The 19,241-nt window shown below is 41.6% G+C and overlaps 1 protein-coding gene and 1 long non-coding RNA gene across 3 annotated transcripts in view; one reads left to right on the top strand and one right to left on the bottom strand.

Annotated features, from left to right (window-relative positions):
* LOC137333859 (interleukin-6-like) lies at nt 1-2,160 on the top strand. Its single transcript, XM_067998250.1, has 5 exons — nt 1-16; nt 116-285; nt 459-572; nt 1,722-1,868; nt 1,969-2,160. The coding sequence occupies exons 1-5, from the start codon at nt 1-3 to the stop codon at nt 2,146-2,148; spliced, it is 627 nt and encodes a 208-aa protein (XP_067854351.1). The 3' UTR covers nt 2,149-2,160.
* The window catches only part of LOC137333870 (uncharacterized), a 29,929-nt gene continuing 12,422 nt past the window's right edge, over nt 1,735-19,241 (bottom strand). For both annotated transcript variants that reach the window (XR_010965999.1, XR_010966000.1), the window contains exons 2-4: nt 9,564-9,656; nt 8,878-8,924; nt 1,735-2,142 (exon numbers count right to left, since the gene is read on the bottom strand). This is a non-coding gene — a long non-coding RNA (uncharacterized lncRNA). The remainder of the gene's footprint in view (nt 2,143-8,877; nt 8,925-9,563; nt 9,657-19,241) is intronic.

Below are 19,241 nucleotides of genomic sequence, written 5' to 3'. Positions count from 1 at the left end.
ATGAGATCTGTCCAATGTTAGTGAACATTGCGCCCAGTTATCTGTGAATATCTCATTTTAGAGAGAGTTTGGAGGAGTCGTGATTTCTCATTTCATTTTGTCTCTTTCCCTGCAGATTTTTGCCAACTTTTCCTGGTGCTGTTTGGAACAGTCGCTGCTTTCCCTGTGGGGGATCTGGTAGAAACGGCGGAGCATTTACCTGGATCAGCCCCCCTGAACTGTGCAGCCTGCGACTCCCTGGCGCTGCAGATCCAGAGAACAGCGGCTAAACTACGGGACGCACAGGTGAGATAGGAACTGGGGCTGGGAGCTGCTACTGGGGACCAGACTCGCGGCTGAGGATCGGGGCCCGGGAACCAGGGACTAGAGGCTGTGGATTGAGGAGCGAGGGTTGGGGGACTGGGACCTTTGGGCAGGGACTCGCTCACTCACCGTCTGACCTTTTCTTTCCCCTCCAGCTGTGTGAGTATTTCTCGTTCTGTGACGGAGACCGAAGCTCGCTGCTCAGTTACAATTTCGACCTACCACAAATCCAAGCTCAGGACAGATGCTTAAAAATGGGTTTCCACAAGGTGAGTGAGAACTAGTTGGAGCAGAAGTTTCAGAGAAAATTGGGACATCACAAATTACGTTTATAAAAAAAAATAAAGCTGAGTGAGAATAGACGCGCTTGTTTGGAGCAGTAGTTTCATACTAAATTCAGATTCTTCCTGCAAGGTGCTCCCCGCCGATGTTTTAAGTTGTTCTGATCGCTGCATTCACCCCTCTTGGTGCTGTTCCAATTTGAACGCCGACGATCGATCAGCAACACAGAGTTATACCGCCGGCTTCAATGCTCTCTCTTTTGCCAAGTGCAAAGCTCGGCTCAGTTGTCTGAACGTCGGTGTGATGTTAGTAAATTGCTGGTTTCCCCCTGGCTTCTTTGCTAATAAAAATTAAAGAGCGACCAGTGGCCCATCTGGCCACTTTTAGTCTTCAATATCAACGTTTTAAAAACTAGCTCTGCATTGGTCGCAGCTGAGGCTATGCAAGACTGCCCCCCAAAGGTAAACTAACGCCACGCCTGATAAGTCAAATTGTATTGAAATCAGCTACTGGAGTTACACCATAAATTAGATATCAGGACCACGTGAAAAGTGGACTGAATAGATGCAAATTCTCCAGTATAACTGACCTTTTCAGGAAAGTGAACCAGAGATGTCAACATTAGGGAACTGTTAACAGTGATATAGTCAACAAATGGGACAGATTTCCAACCCATTAAACATGCCGAGAAAAATTTCCCTCTGTGCAACAAAATCATAAACGCACTGTATCTACCCATCAGGTAACCCTAATACCGTGACAGTTGTCAGGTGAACAGCTGCTATTTGTGACTGAACCCATTGCAACAACGAGATTGTTGCATGTTTACCCATCTTTCTAAGCATGGTTAAAAGCTGCTTCCATTTTGACTTTCACGTTAACCCGTAGAACATCAACTGCGTGCTGCACCCCACGTGTTTAACATTCCAGCTGATTCTTGGTTTGACATGCTAACACACCAAAGTTTAATATCTTGTGTTGTCTAATTAGGAGCACAGAAGAATGTAATACTCAGACTTTGGTATCCCACCTAATGTATATTTCTCTATAAATTATTAAAGGTTATAGGTTCTTACAGGACGCTATAATTAAATGTGCTAAACTTTCAATGTCCTTGAAACCTTTTTTTTCCCCAGGAAACATGCCTCAAAGCGATTGCCTCTGGCCTTCAGAAGTACAACCCCTTCTTATTATTGGTGGAAAGATTCATCCCGAGTTCAAATGACCAAGTGATATGGATGAGATCCAGCACCCAGCGCCTGGCTGAATTGGTCACATACCAGGTAAGTGTAAACAGAAACAGTTACTAAAGCCGCCTCTGATAGTCTGTGTTTACATGAGTCTGAAAACCAGAGTCACCGAACTGTTTCCTTTTTATTTCAGTTAAATGCTGAGTTTGGCAGCACCGATCTGGCCGAGAGCGGGCAGGAGGTTTCTGCCTCAGACCTGCCAACAGATTGGAGCAGACAGGTGAAAGTACATGTCATCCTTAGAGACTTCACTACATTCATCGAGAAAACATCCCGAGCCATTCGCTTCATGAAATCGGTATCGATTCTGTGAACAAAGGCAATAAAACCCTCAATGTATGAACGTTATAGTTCAACATAGGATACAAAAATCTACAATCAAAGTAGATGAATGTTGTTCTGTAAAAGAACTTTAAAAATTGTGAAAGTGCACTGCGCTACTACTGTAAACTTAAAAGTTGGATTTTTTTTTAACCTGCATAATTTAGATTTTTTTAAACCACTTTTGATTACACTGTTTGTTAAAGGGGTATTATCAGCCTTGTAAAGTTAGAAAAAGCTTTTGAGCTTTGATAACCTACATGCAATATTATGGCTTAATTTGCATAGTGAATGAATTTATTGTTGCAAAACCATTGCAAAGGTCAGCAATTCACTTGTATGCATCCAAGGTGACAAAAATGCTTCTCAACTTCTCTAAACCAAGTGATGAAAATTCCCTCTCCAAAACAATGATGATTTCCCCCTTTTAATTATCAATAATAATTTATAGGTTGTTAATATATTGATGTATCTGGAAATATAATTTGTGAATATATTTTACAGAACGTTAATACAATGTTTGATATTTATTACATCAGCCTAACATAATATTTATTAACTACATTGTATTTATTTTCCTTGCTTAACTGTTAAAACTTCAGATTTTGGATTATAAATGTCAATTGTTTTATATTTGCATTAAATATTTAATTTTATTATAATGACTTTGAAAATTCTGTACAGTGCCATGTGGTACACATGTGAACAAGGATCAGCCAAAGTATTTTACAAAATGGCAGGTGACAACAAATGGTATAGAAATCCATCTTGGAAGGTGGTGTTACTGCATGGGCCGCCTGTTACCCTGCCCTGCTTGTTCCACTGTTCTACTGACTTCAATAGAACTGAATATCAGATGGGAGTATAACGGGCGCCAGATGTGATACTACCCGTTTTGCACTACTGCCCTAGACGAATTTCTACCCCATTGTCTCTAATGGTTATTGGGTCTCTTAAATAGGGTTGTCCTATGAGGAGAGATTGAGTAGAATGGGCCTATATTCTCTGGAGTTTAGAAGAATGAGAGGTGATCTCAATGAAACATATAAGATTCTTTGAGGGCTAGACAGAATGTTTCCCCTGGCTGCAGAGTCTAGAACTAGAGGGCATAGTCTCCAGATAAGGGGTCAGCAATTTAGGATTGAGATCAGGAGGAATTTCTTCACTGAGTTGTGAATCTTTGGAATTCTCTATCCCAGAGGGCTGCGGATGCTCAGTCGTTGAGTATATTCAAGGCTGAGATCGATAGATTTTTGGACTCTAGGGGAATCAAGGGATATGGGAATCGGGCAGGAAAGTGGAGTTGAGGTTGAAAATCAGCCATGATCTTATTGAATGGCAGAGCAACCTCGAGGGAACGTATAGCCTACACCTGCTCATATTTTTTTATGTTCTATGAACAGCAAAAACGCATGAAAAATCACCAAAAATTTATAGATTTTGTAATGGTCCAGTCTCGGCCCCTCATCAACTTCCTCAGCACCACCCTCCCCCCTTACTGTGGTGGATCTGAAGAAAAGGAGAGCATAAAGAAAGACTAGCATTTATACAGCACCTTTCATGAACTAAGGATGTCCCAAAGCGCTTTACAGCCAATGACATCACTGCTGTAATGTAGGAATTGCGGTAGCAAATTTGTGCACAGCAAGGTCCCAAAAGAGCAATGTGATAAAGACCAGATAATGTGTTTGTGATGTTAGTTGAGGGATAAATATTAGCCAGGATACTGGAGAGAACTCCCAAGCTCTTCAAAATAGTGCCATGGGATCTTTTACCTCCATCTGAGGGGGAACATCTCACCCGAATGGCAGCACCTCAAATAGTGAGGGAGTGCTGCACTATTGCCTAGATTTTGTGTTCAAGTCCTTGAAGTGGGACTTGAACCCACAACATTCTGACTCAGAGGTGAGAGTGCCAACACTGAGCCATGGCTAACTGTGGATTAGGCTAAGAATGGGTGAGTAAAATGATAAAGGATGGTGTAGGGTAGATACAGATAAACTATTTCCTCTGGTAGGGAAATGCAGAACACAGGGCATAATCTTAAAATTCAAGCTAGGTCAATTAGAAGTGAAATCAGGAAGCAATTTTTTTTTGCACAAAGCATAATGGAAATCTGGAACTCACTCCCCAAAAGTCTGTGGGTGCTGGGTCAACTGAAATTTTCAAGACTGAGATCGATAGATTTTGTTGGACAAGGGTATCAAGTGAAACAAAGCAAAGGCAGGTAAACGGAGTTGATGCACAGATCAGCCACGATCTAATTGAATGGGAGAAGAGTCTTGAGGGGCTGAATGGTCCACTCCTGTTCCTATATTCCTACGTTCCTGAGTACATCCCCCTTGAGATTAAGGAGATAGAAAAGGTTTTGAAAGCTTATGGTGATGTGCTGCTTCACAGGATGCTGTGGTGACTTGTAGATGAACAGCCACTAACCTGGTGCCAGCACTGTGCCCCTGATCTCTCCATCACCCATGGCAAGAGGAGTGTGCTTCCTCAGCAATTGTAAGGGATGAGTTCCTTATTAGGGATGGTCCCTCCAGTTCCCTGTCTCTTACATGCATTGTATGCAAGTTTCTCCCACAACAACATTGAGTGAATTAGGTAAAGGGTAGCAATTGAGAGATGTCTCCCAGATGACAGGACAGCTGATGTAAGAGATATGGTGGTATCATCCCGTTAGAGGAAGGATTTTAAGGTTTTACTTATAAGTCCTGTTCGAGAAAATAGCAACACACACTAAGATCCCTAATTTGTGCCCTCTTTGACCAGAGTGTAATGTGAAGTGTTAGTTGTATAGCTTTTAATTTTAAGAGGGTGAAGAGTGTGTTGGTGCCCTGGGTGACCAAGTAAAGAAAGGGAGAATGTGTTACCTTGTCTGCCCTGGTCATATAACTGAACCTCTTGTGGCAGTGGGCTGTAGTTCAGGGGCGAGAGTTGGCACTCATTGGGCAGTGTCACCTCCCTCTACATGGCACAAGACATTTTTTGAGGTTTCCTCCCATGGAAATCCAGCAATCTGTTGCTTCTTTGTTCTGTCTTCTCAAGCAGGTCAATAAGAAAGTTCAATAGTAAAATATTATGGATGCTAGAAATACTCAGCAAGTCAGGCAGCATCTGCGGAGAAAAACAGTTAACATTTCAGGTCGAGGACTCTTTAATCTTCAACTTTTTCCAATTCTGACAGAGTCATAGACCTGAAACGTTAACTCTTTCTTTCAACGCAGATGCTGCCTAACTTGCTGAGTATTTCCAGCATTTTCTGTTTTTATTTCAATAAGAAAGTTTTTGGATCACTCAGCTGCACTGGATGGCTTGTGTGATTTTGTGCCATTTTTAAAGACTCAATGGCCTCACCCCCTCCCTATCTCTGTAACCTCCTCCAGCCCTACAACCCTTTGAGAGCTCTACATTCCTTGCATTTTACAAAGGATTTGCACTAGAGATCCTCCAATGGATAGGTAAATGAGCTGACCCATATAATTCTCTCAGATTCAGCTCTGTAGAGCATCAGCAGGTGCAACTCCTCACATACAAGTGTCAGATGAGGCTCCTGATCATTATCCAGTGATCCATGCTGTAAGTGCTAGTGTGTGGATGTCGGACACAATTGAGCCTGCAGTTGAATAGTCTGCTGTCATTGACTATCAAGGCTCACTTTAGCATGGCAACGAAGGACAATCAGCACTTGTGAAGCCATATTCCAGCAAGGAGTTTACACTTTCAGGAAAGTTGGGGAGGGAAGAATTTTTTATTTTCTTAAAAGCTATCTCTTAAAGATGCAGGGGTGTTTAATGTAATTCTTTTATTCGCTGATGTTCACAAGGTGGCAGCATCCAAAATAAAGATGTGTTGTGGTGCTTTATATTATTAATCATGATTGCATGACTTTATAGGAAAAGTTTTTGTGATAATTATGTAACATTTTACATGATCATCTCCATATGCATAAAGATGGAAGTACATTATGCAGCAAATGAAAGAAAACAAAAAAGAGAAATGAAGATAGATAGAGCAGAGTCCAACTGCTATTTACATCACATATGTACATACAACAACAACTTGCATTTATATAGCGCCTTTAACGTAGTAAAACGTCCCAACGTGCTTCACAGGAGAGTTATGAAACAAAATTTGACAACAAGCCACACAAGCAGATATTAGGATAGAACTATAGAAAAGATACAGCACAGAAGGGGGCCAATTCGGCCCATCGTGTCCGTGCCGGCTCGAAGAACAACCAGGTGCCCATTCTAATCCCACCTTCCAGCACCCGGTCCATAGCCCTGCAGCTTACAGCACTTTAGATGCAGGGCCAGGTAATTTTTTTTAAGAGTTGAGGGTCCCTGCCTCTACCACCAATTCAGGCAGCGAATTCCATACACCCACCATCCTCTGGGTAAAAAAGTTTTTCCTCATGTCCCCTCTAATCCTTCCGCCAATCAGCTTAAATCTATGTCCTCTAGTTCTTGAACTCTCCGCTAGGGGAAACAGGTACTTCCTGTCTACTCTATCTGGGTCTCTCATAATTTTGTACACCTCAATCAAGTCTCCCCTCAGCCTCTTCTGCTCCAAGGAAAACAACCCCAGCCTATCCAATCTCTCCTCGTAGCTGCAATTTTCAAGCTCTGGCAACATTCTTGTAAATCTTCTCTGCACTCTCTCCACAGCAATTACATTCTTCCTGTAATGTGGTGACCAGAACTGCGCACAATACTCCAGCTGTGGCCTTACCAGCGTTTTATACAGTTCCATCGTTACATCTCTGCTTTTGTATTCTAGACCTCAGCTAATAACGGAGAGCATTCCGTATGCCTTCTTCACAGCCTTATCTACCTGTATTGCCACCTTCAGGGACCTGTGCACATGCACTCCAAGGTCTCACTTCCTCTACCCCTCAATATATTCCCATTTACTGCGTATTCCCTTTTACTGTTTGCCTTCCCTAAGTGCATTACCTCACACTTCTCCAGGTTGAATGCCATTTGCCACTTTTCTGCCCACTTCACCAACCCATTGATATCTTCTTGGAGTCTACAGCTATCCTCTTCACTATCAACTACATGGCCAATTTTTGTGTCGTCTGCAAATTTGCCAATCATGTCCCGTACATTCAAGTCCAAATCATTAATATATACCACAAACAGCAAGGGACCCGACACTGAGCCCTGTGGCACACCACTGGAAACGGATTTCCAGTGGTGTGCCACAGGTGACCAAAAGCTTGGTCAAAGAGGTAGGTTTTAAGGAGCATCTTAAAAGGAGAGAGAGGTAGAGAGATTTAGGGAGGGAATTCCAGACCTCAGGGGCTAGGTAGCTGATGGCACAGCCGCCAATGGTGGAGCGATTAAAATCAGGGATGTATAAGAGGCCAGAATTGGAGGAGCGCAGAGATCTCAGAGGGTTGTAGGACTGGAAGAGCTTACAGAGATAGCGAGGGGTGAAGCCATGGAAGGATTTGAAAACAAGGATGAGAATTTAAAAATCAAGGCAGTCCCAGACCGGGAGCCAATGTAGGTCAGCAGGCACAGGGGTGATGGGTAAACGGGACTTGATGCGAGTGAGGATATGGGCAGCAGAGTTTTGGATGAGCTCAAGTTTATGGAGGGTGGAAGATGGGAAGCAGGCCAGGAGAGCATTGGAATAGTCCAGTAGCTTTAAGACAAGCACACAATATGTTAATTAGATAGCAAAAAGCAATCTATCATGATATTTTGCACACCAAATAATCTCCCTATATCATCATTGGAATCAGGTTCCAGAGGTTAACTTTAATGGCCTTGCAGTATGGTATTTACTCCATGCAAGTTCTTCAAAAGAACCTTTCCATTAAAGGTCAAAATGAAGTTGCAGTGATTATAACGTTTGTCACAACCTACGAATAGTTTACAATGTTCAAAACCAGGTACTGATTGAATAAGGGTCTCTATAATGTGTGTAAGTGGGATATGTTGTCTAGCAGAAACATCAATATATTTGGGCATATTTTACATACATTATCCAGAGTTTTCAATCATTTTTGTACTGGGAAGGTCTCAAGTACACTCCAAGGAGTGACCTGTCAGAGTCTCTAAACTATGGAATTTGGTAGTTGATCTTGATAGTACTGAAGGTTAGCTTGTTCTCCCTTTCCATCTCTCCCTCAAACTTTTGCTTCCCAACCAGCCTCAGTTGAATCTGGAAACTCACCGTGTAGGGATGACAGGCTAGTGATAATCATATCACTGTAAGCATGGGTGCTTGCCCACTAGAATCACTGATGATATGTTGCTTTTTTTAAAAAAGCAAATATGAGAACAAAATGGAACATTGTGGGGGGGGGGAGGGGGCTATTTTCAACCCCCAATTTGCTGTGAAGTTCGCCTTTCCTAAATAATGAGAATATTTTAAAGTTAAAACTGAAAGGAATTTTCTCAAAAGTTCCAAGCCCAGCCCACTCCTCCTGCTCCTTCCCCAACTCTCCAGGGTTTCTAGTCATTATTTTTCTTGAACACTTAACTTTATTTGTGAGAACATGTAATGGCACTATTCTGAATGCATCACATTTAAAACTAGAAAAACAGTATAGTCAAGGCATAATATTATAATTTCAAATTAGAAATTGAAATTTCATTTATGCTAATTTGCCTCAATGATGAGAAACATTTAACTCAAAATTACTTAATTCTTAAAAAATCAAATCCAGTGCATCCTGTAAAATCTCTCTCATAAATTGACTCACCATTTACTACCACAAGGTATCATATAGCATCCTTGTTGTCACATCCCCTGTAGAAAGATAGGGCAATATTAGCACAAAGGAGTTTGTTTACCATAAGGCAGTTTATTATGAGGTGTAATACCCTTACCTGCAATCCAATGGCAATTAAGGGGGAAGATTTCTTTGTGCGAGATATACCAAAATTGTAAATACATTTATAAAGAACACATTTACAATTTCACTGCACCCAGTGTACAGAGGAAATCTTCCCCAAGTTTGAAGGGATTAGTTTAATCTGATATTCTTCATACTAATGGCTTTTCAACAACTAAGCCAGAAGTGAAACTCCCCAAAATCTAAATAATCAGGCAACTGGATTTTTGGTTGTTTGATATGATATGGAAATTTAAACCATCCATCAAATTTCCAGAATTGCACAATGCAGAGTTGCTCATAGCACAGCAATCTAAATCCCACAATAATCATAATCCTCCAAATATGTCTATAATCCATGTTAGAATACCATTGACAAACATTTCTACCCTTTTCCATCATTCTGTCATTCCAATTTGAATTCCATTCAAACTCCAATGCGACTTAGTCTTTATCCTACCAAATGCATTGTCTGTAGTTTTCATACACCCCACAGCAACAAAAATACACATCCAAATCATTTTTAAATGAGTGTCAATATTACATTAACTCACTAGGTGGCAGTTTCCACTGTATATCTTTCTTCTGAAGGAATAATTGTCAGACCTTCTCTTGCACATCTTGCCACCACATCCTCTTGTTCTATTCTACAGATGCAAAAACAAACTTACATCAATTCCTTTCAAGATCTTAAGTGTGTCATATTCCTGCTCCCACCCCACTCTGTTCCAAGAAGTAGTCAGTTCTTAGATGCGCGTCTGATAAGAAATTATCTTGTTGCGCTCTGCAGCATTATTTACAGAACATTTACAGTATGTCATCTGTAAACATGGAACCCAGACACAAAATGTGGTGTCAATTTAGCACAGCAGACTGTACACAATCTTCCAGTATCAGCTCATTTGCCTAATTGTTTATAACTCACTGTACAGCTTTGGCCATGTAGGCAGCTGGTCTAACAGGAGGACAGGAAAATAGTTCTTTAGCTAATTTTTACAGGGATGTGGGATTCAATTTTGATGTGTCCACTTCCATTGAGCTGGAGGCAGGCAGAGCGAGCCTGCTACCCGTTTGATGGAAACGATCAGAGGCCCGAACAATTTTCATGGTCAGGCCTCATTTGAATTCCATCGGGGAGCTGCTCATACACTCCGAGCAACTCGCCAATCGGAGGCGGCGGGAAATCCCGACAGCCCCCTTACAGAGCCCAGCATTCATGCCCCTCCTGGCCTCACAAAAATCATTTAAGAGGCACTTTTTAAATGTTTTTTTTTGGAGACACCTGCAGCAATCCTTTTAAGGACCGTTGGCTAGGCTGCTCTACATCAAGTACTAATTGGGGGTGGGGGGGGGGGGGGAGTGCATGGTCTGCCCATTGGTATTTCACAATTGACTTCACCTGACGAAGGAGAAAGCCTCCTAAAGCTTGTGATTTTCAAATAAAACTGTTGGACTATAACCTGGTGTTGTAAGATTCCTTACATATTTCACAATTGCATCGGGTCTTATGACATCATATTAAAAGTAGTGTGTCCGCGCTCTTCCTGTCAACATTTTCCATTATAAATTCCAATGTTCACATTTAAAATAGAAACAGTGTATGTAAACATGTAACACTGTAATTACACCTAACTGCCAATGGAGGCATTGCATCGCCACCATCGGCAGAAGGATGTAACTACAGAGTGAACTGAGTGCTCAGCAGCTGAACCAGCAGTCTGTAAAAAGGACAGCTGCAGGCCACTCAAATGTTTTTTAAGCCATTGGTTTTTGTGGGGTCAAGAGCTCCTCATAGCCCCAGAAAAATATTCCCGCCACTGCCAGACTCTGTGCTCCCCCCACCCCAGGGATTTTGTTTTCCTTCCTTCCTCCCGCTCCCACCCCCACCCCCCCACTTTAATATTCCACTTCTGGCTCAACTCTGCAGAGGAGCCGTCAGATTTCCTGCAAAACCCTCTCCCAATCAGCAAGCTGCTTGTCGATGTTCAGCACTGGCAGCTCACTTATGTTATTGGAATGAGGCCCCACCACAAAAGTGGTTTGGGATTTACACCGTCATCAGCCAGGCATTGCAGACACGCTGCCCAACACTGGCCCGATTTAGGAGCTAATCAAAAATCACCCCCAGCTCGTCAGAAACATTTAAGTTTTAGGTTTTTAAATGTTATCTTCCAATCAATTATCTCTCCATTCTACCTCAATAAACTTAAAGCCTTTAATCATTACCTTCTCAAAACATTTCCTACAAGGCAGCTTATCAAATGGCCTTTGAAAATCCAAAACCACAACAGTTCTCAAATCTCTAATGTCCGTAAAGGTTATATTTTCAAAAAAAACTCAATGGGTGGAACTTTCACCTTTGGCGGGAAACTAAAACAGGCGGGAGCGGATCGGCTGCCCATTATACACCTCAGCCAATTTTCCTTTCCATTGAAGTCAATGAGTGGAATCAATGAAAGATGATTTGTTTTTTTTTACAAATTGCATGATATGCGATATTCTACTCCTTTATAGTGCAGGTAGAGAGAGAACCTATCTATCTTACTATTTTCTTGGCTTGAAGATGACATTTGTGTTTTAGGATTTTAGCAGCTTGCATATTTTGTTAGGTTTCATTAGATTAAATTTAAGTTGAGGGAAATGGGGATCAGGCAGGAAAGTAGAGTTGAGGTTGAAGATCAGCCATGATCTGATTGAATGGCAGAGCAAGCTTGAGGGGCCGTACGGCCTACTCCTGCTCCTGCTCCTATTTCTTATGTTCTTAAATAAAGACACTCTGCTGATAGGAAGAAAGAGCGAGATCCTGTTCGGGGTGGGGAAAAAAAAAAAAGAGATGTTGTCACTCCCCCAACTTCTCTCAATAAAATGTTTCTCTCTGAAGTATCCCCAGATCAGAAACAGGCAGGATATGGAGTAGGCACACACCAGAAGACAGGTCCCAGAGTGTCCAAAGGCCAAGCAGCAGGAACTGGAATAATTTTTTTTAAATGTTCTATTAGTAATATCCGTGGGGTTGCGCTTTTAATAGAGGTCACTTAAAGCAATAATTATTATTTCAACACTGCTTTAGCTAATGGACAAAGAAGATGCCGGAAAATAGGAATTCATTGATGGCTTCAATTAATGGACCAATCATATCATAGAAAGTGAATGGCGGTCGAACTGAATTTTATTAATAATGCAGATACACTTGTAGTGCTTTGGGATTGTATGGAATAATGATCATTGTTAGAATTTCTAATTTTTGGAGGAACAGTATGAAAGCAGTGGATTAGTATGTTGGTCTTTCAACACTCTCTCTACTTGATGTAAGGTCCCACTTGGGCATTCTAAATCCAATTCCTAGCAGACAAAGCCTCAAGTGTATAATTGAGAGTAATGCAACACTGGTTGGCATTCATTTGGCAGTCTCATTCAGAGAGGCCATTGGGATTACTAAGTGCATTGCAGAAGCAATTTCACTAATTTAGCAGTGTTGTATTGGACCTGAGGGATTGTTGTTCTCCATCTTGCCTGTGCCATGCTTTGTCCTAGAAGTGAAAAGGATGGGTACTAGCATCAGGAATGAAAAGCAGCAGCAATTTAGAGCAGCAGGCAACATGTCTGCTGAACCTACAGCAACATTAAGTTTGAATGCTTTAAGATGCAAAACACATCTGCAACTGCCATATAAAATGTCTGCCAAAGCTTCACCCAGCTTTCCCGGTGAGAATCCCTTTAATTGTGTCTGGAAATGGCCACCTCCCAACTTGTACCACCAGCAGTTGTACCACCACGATGAAAATGGCCTAACCGCATCATTCGACTTGCAGTCTTGCAGAATGGGCCTGTAATTGGCAAATGAATTTCAATATAGAGTGTTGAAAGACCAACGTGCTAATCCACTGCTTTCATACTGTTCCTCCAAAAATTAGAAATTCTAACAATGATCGTTATTCCATAAGTGTGAGATATTACATTTTGGTAGGAAGAATAAGGGGGCCACATACTGCTTGGATAATAAATGGGGTAGAGGAGCAGAGGGATCTGGGGGTACAGATACACAAATCACTAAAAGTAGCAAAGCAGGTTAATAAGGTCATAAAAAAAGCAAACTACGCACTTGGGTTCATTTCTAGAGGGACAGAATCGAAAAGCAGAGATGTTATGTTACACTTATATAGCACCTTGGTTAGAGACCACACTTAGTGCTGTGCACAGTTCTGGTCTCTATTATAAAAAGGATACAGAGGCACTGGAGAAGGTGCAAAAAAGATTTACTAGGATGATACCAGAACTGAGAGGTTATACCTATCAGGAAAGATTGAGCAAGCAGGGACTCTTTTCTCTAGAAAAAACTGAGGAGTGACTGGATAGATGTCTTTAAGAATATGAAAGGGTTTGATAGGGTAGACATAGAGAAGACGTTTCCACTTGCGGGGGGAGACCAAAACTAGAGGTCATAAATAGAAGATAGTCACTAATAAATCCAATAGGGAATTCAGGAGAAACTTCTTTACCCAGAGAGTGGTTAGAATGTGGAACTCGCAACCACATGGAGTAGTTGAGGCAACTAACATAGATGCATTTGAGGGGAAGCCAGATAAACCCATGAGGGAAAAAGGAATAGAAGGATATGCTGATAGGGTTAGATGAAGTAGGGAGGGAGGAGGCTCGTGTGGAGCATAAACACCGGCATGGGTCTGTCGAGCCAAATGGCCTGTTTCTGTGCTGTACATTGTGTAATTCTATGATTTTCAATGTGAATGAGCCGCCCACTGATTTCAGGAGGGATCTCTGGCTACCAGGATAGAGGTCTCACCAAAAATCAGGACAAATATACCAACTTGGCAGTAGGTTGGCACTTCCAGTCATGTAATTTTGGTTCCACTACCACCCTTCCTTTAATCACAAATGGGGTGGTAGCGAAGCAAAATTTACCTCCATGATGTCAAGATGGTCCCACATCTGGGGGGGGGGGGGGGGGGGGGGGAAGAGTGGTGGCAGGTGGTCAATAGCAGGCATGATTAGTAGCTCCTCTGGCCAACCCTGGACAGGGTAGAGGGGGAAATCAGGAACCAAGCCACAACCTCCCATGGGACAGGAAACAAGAAAACAAAGAACCCTATGTCAGTCAGTCAGTTAGTGAGGTCAGCTGAGAGGGAGGCCAGAAAGATCCAGGCAGATCTCCTTTGAGAAAGCAAGCTAAGATAGCCAGCCAGTTTCTGGAGAAAAAGACTGTTCAAGAAAAGTGAACATCTTTTAATGTGCTAAACCCACTACAGTGCTTTGTATTTTTATTATTCACAAGGAGGTAACTGAAGTTAGTTGAATTAAGGTGGGATTTGATTATAACTGTTACTCTGTATTTGCTGTCATAAAACAAAGCATCTTAACAACTTGTATCTGGCCTCGAATCACTGAAGTGTTGTAAGTCTGTTTACCAAAGGATTGGAGAAACCCCACGAGGGCGTGTGTAAAAGATACAATATGAAGTTATGATCATGAGGAAGTCCTATTGTTACACCCCCAGGTTGCATTGTTTATAGAATGGCTGCAACTTTGAATGTACAACAGTTATGGCACTGACCAGCACCACTGACCCAAGAGAATATTTAAAAAGGTACATCTGAAATTTGTAACACTCCCAAAAAGTTGAGAATTCCAAACATGAGATAGAAGCCAACATTCCATTAGCATTGTTGATTACTTAAAATTAAAACCTTGGTTTGTGACTCTCCCTCCTCCCTCTCAAATCTAGTATCAAACACATTCATATAGTCACTATTTGCAAGATGCTCCATTATCAGATTGTTAACCAATTCATAGTATCATAGTAGGCGCAGCACAGGAGGCCGCTATTCAGCCCATCATGCCTGTGCCCGTTCTTTGAAAGAACTATCTTATTAGTCCCATTCCCCTGCTCTTTCCCTATAATCTTGTAAATTTTTTCCCTTCAAGTATTTATCCAATTCCCTTTTGAAAGTTACTACTGAATCTGCTTCCACCACCCTTTCAGGCAGTGTATTCCAGATCATAACTCGCTGCATAAAAACATGTTTCCTCATGTCATCTCTGGCTCTTTTGTCGATCACCTTAAATCTATGTCCTCTGGTTACCAATCTTTCCGCCACTGGAAACAGTTTCTCCTTACGTACTCTGTCAAAAAAACATTCACGATTTTGAAGACCTCTATCAAATCTCCCCTTAACCTTCTGTGTTCTAAGGAGAACAACCCCAGCTTCTCCAGTTTCCTCACATAACTGAAGTCCCTCATCCCTGGTATAATTCTAGTAAATCTCTTCTGCACTCTCTAAGGTCTTGACATCCTTCCGAATGTGATGCCCAGAATTGAACTCAATACTCCAGCTGAGGCCTAATCAGTGTTTTATAAAGGTTTAGCATAACTTCCTTGGTTTTGTACTCTATGCCTCTATTAATAAAGTCCAGGATCCCATATACTTTTAAAAACAGCCTTCTCAACTTGTCCTGCCACCTTCAAAGATTTGTGTATGTGCACCCCAGGTCTCTGTTCCTGCAGCCTCCTTAAAATTGTACCATTTAGTTTATATTCCATCTTCTCATTCTTCCTACCAAAATGAATCACTTCACACTGCATTAAATTTCATCCACCACGTGTCTGCCCATTTCACTAGTCTGTCCTCCTGAAGTCTGTTACTATCCTACACATTGTTTACTACATTTGAGTTTCATGTAATCTGCAAACTTTGAAATTATTCCCTCTATCAAAAAGAGCAGTGGTCCTAATACTGGCCCCTGGGGAACAACACTGTATACTTCCCTCCAGTCTGAAAAACAACCATTCACCACTACTCTCTGCTTTCTGTTCCCTAGCCAAATTTGTATCGATGCTGAGACTGTCCCTTTAATCCCATGGGCTTTAATTTCGCTAACAAGTATATTACGTAGCACTTCATCAAAGGCCTTTTGAAAGTCCATATACACAACATCAATCAACCCTCTCCGTTACTTCGTCAAAGAACTCAAGTTAGTCAAACACTATTTTCCTTTTACAAATGCCAATAAATTTTGTCCCAGATTATTGTCTCAAAGTCCCCACCACCGACGTTAGGCTGACTGGCTTGTAATTGCTGGATTTATTCCTCTCCTCTTTATTGAACAGGGGTGGAACATTTGCAATCCTCCAGTCCTCTGGTACCATCTCCATATCAAAGGAGGATTGGAAGATAGTGGCCAGAGCCTCTGCAAATTCCATCCTTACTTCCCTCAATAACCCAGGATGCATCCCATCTGGACCAAGTGACTTTTCTACTTTGAGTACTGCCAATCGTTTAAGTACCTCCTCTTTATCTATTTATCCTATCCAACATCGCTACTACTTCCTCCTTTACTGCATCAATGGCAGCATCCTCTTCTCTAGTGAAGACCGATGCGAAGTATTCATTTAGTGCCTCAGCCATTCCCTCTGCCTCCCCAAAAAGATCTCCTTTTTTGTCCCTAATTGGTCCCACCCTTCCTTTGACTACCCTTTTACTATTTATATGTTTATAAAAGACTTCTGGGTTCCCTTTTATGTTAGCCACTAATCTATTCTCATACTCTTTGCCCCTCTTATTCCCCTTTTTAGATCTCTTCTGTACTTTCTGTATTCAGCCTGGTTCACAGTTGTATTATGAACCTTACATTCGTCATAAGCCTCCTTTTTCTGTTTCATTTTAATCTCTATATCTTTAGTCATCCAGGGAGCTCTAGCTTTGGATGGCCTGGTTTTCCCCCCCTCGTAGGGATGTGTCTAGTCTGTACCCGAACCAACCATGAAGGCCTCCCATTGAACAATTACTCTTTTGCCTGCCAATTTTTGATTCCAATCCACTTGGGCATGATCCCTTTTTAAAAATCAATGAAATTTGCCCTCCTCCAGTTAAGCATTTTCACATTTGATAGTTCCTTGTCCTTTTCCATAACTATTCTAAACCTAATATGATCACTGTTCCCCAAATGCTCCCCCACTGAAACATGCTCCACCTTCCCCACTTCATTCCCCAGAACTATTTCCTTCCTGGTTGGACTGGAAACACACTGTTCCAGAAAGTTCTCAAACACATTTCCCCCTCTTTGCCTTTTACACTGTTACTGTCCCTGTCCCAGTCTATATTGGGATAATTGAAGTCCCCCATTATCATTACTCTATAGCTCTTGCATTTTTCTGTCACTTGCCTGCAAATTTGCTCCTCTATCTCCTTCCCACTATTTGATGGTCTATAGTATACACCCAGTGGTGTGATAGTTCCTCTATTGTTTCTTAATTCTAACCAAATAGATTCTGTCTTTGGCCCCTCAACTACATCACCCCTTTCCAATACTATAATAGTTTCTTTGATCAATACTGCCACCCACCCCACCCCAATATCTTTCCTTCCCGATCTTTCCTGAATACCTTGTAGCCAGAAATATTAAGTACCCAATCGTCCCCTTCGTTGAGCCAGGTCTGTGTTATTACCACTATATCATAGTCCCATGTGGCAACTTGAGCCTGCAGCTCACCAACCTTATTTACCACACTACGTGCATTTACACACATGCACTCCAATCTCATCTTAGGGGGCATTTGCCCCCTGTCTGATCCCTCCTATTGTGGTTCTTTATTCATCACTAAATCTAGTATGCCTGTCAGTTCTAAAACATATTGTTCTGGAAAACTGTCCCAAATACATTCTAGAAATTTGTTGCCTTTACTACTTGAGTAGTTCCGCTTCTCAGTCCATGTGAAAATTATAATCTCCCATTGTTCATTACGTTTCCCTGATCTCCACATTTATACATCCCTCTACATCACTATCAGGAGGTCTGTAGACAACTCCTACCAGAGTCTGGCATCCTTTTCTGTTCCTTAACTCTACCCATAGTATTTCCACTGCTAATCACACTTACTGAAATCCCTTCTTTCTACTGCTGTAATTGTACCTTTTATCAATATTGCTTCTCCCCCTCTATCCTAATTTCCCTATCCTTTCTAAAATCTTATAATCTGGAATATTTAGCTCCCAATCATGCTCAGGTTGCAACCAGGCTACTACATCATACTCTAAGCTGAATTTGTGCTTCAAACTCACTTGTTTATTTTAAATGTATGATTCCCAGGAGCTACTGAAATACATGTACAAGAAATATAAGAAGTTATTGTTCTTATACTTCAATAATTGTTTCATCTTTGGTTTGTATCCAAATATCTGTCTACTCTATATAATTTGCACTTTATATTAAACAGAACTGATAATATTTGGAGGTTATCCCATTACAGACACCAGCAAGTACACTTACCAATCTGTGGATTAACGCAAATTAAAGTAAAATTGTTGAAACCCTGCTCCCCAACATTCTGAGCCCATTGAATTGTCAGTGAGGACAGACTCAATGGGGTGAAATTGGTCTTTGGCTGTAGTGAAAAACTGGCAATAGCAAATCAGCAGCCTGTTTTATACCTCACCCAAATGTACCAACTCACACTTATCTATATTGAAATTCATTTGTCAATTACACCCTCATTCTGCAAGTTTATCACAAGTATGTTGACACAGTCCTCCTTGGTATTAACTATATCCCCCAATTTGGTGTTGTCCACAAATTTTGAAATTGTCCTTCTGATTCCAAATCAGGAGGGCAAAAAGGGGACATAAGATTGCTTTGGCAGATAAGGCAAAGGAGAATCCAAAGAGCTTCTACAAATACATAAAGGGCAAAAGAGTAACTAGGGAGAGAGTAGGGCCTCTTAAGGATCAACAAGGTCATCTATGTGCGGAACCACAAGAGATGGGTGAGATCCTAAATGAATATTTCACATCGGTATTTACGGTTGAGAAAGGCATGGATGTTAGGGAACTTGGGGAAATAAATAGTGATGTCTTGAGGAGTGTACATATTACAGAGAGGGAGGTGCTGGAAGTCTTAACGCGCATCAAGGTAGATAAATCTCCGGGACCTGATGAAATGTATCCCAGGACGTTATGGGAGGTTAGGGAGGAAATTGCAGGTCCCCTAGCAGAGATATTTGAATCATCGACAGCTACAGGTGAGGTGCCTGAAGATTGGAGGGTAGCAAATGTTGTGCCTTTGTTTAAGAAGGGCGGCAGGGAAAAGCCTGGGAACTACAGACCGGTGAGCCTGACATCTGTAGTGGGTAAGTTGTTAGAGGGTATTCTGAGAGACAGGATCTACAGGCATTTGGAGAGGCAGGGACTGATTAGGAACAGTCAGCATGGTTTTGAGAGAGG

Source organism: Heptranchias perlo, chromosome 2 (genome assembly GCF_035084215.1).
Source record: "Heptranchias perlo isolate sHepPer1 chromosome 2, sHepPer1.hap1, whole genome shotgun sequence".
Lineage (NCBI taxonomy): Eukaryota > Metazoa > Chordata > Chondrichthyes > Hexanchiformes > Hexanchidae > Heptranchias > Heptranchias perlo.
This window is presented reverse-complemented; position numbering and strand designations above follow the sequence as displayed.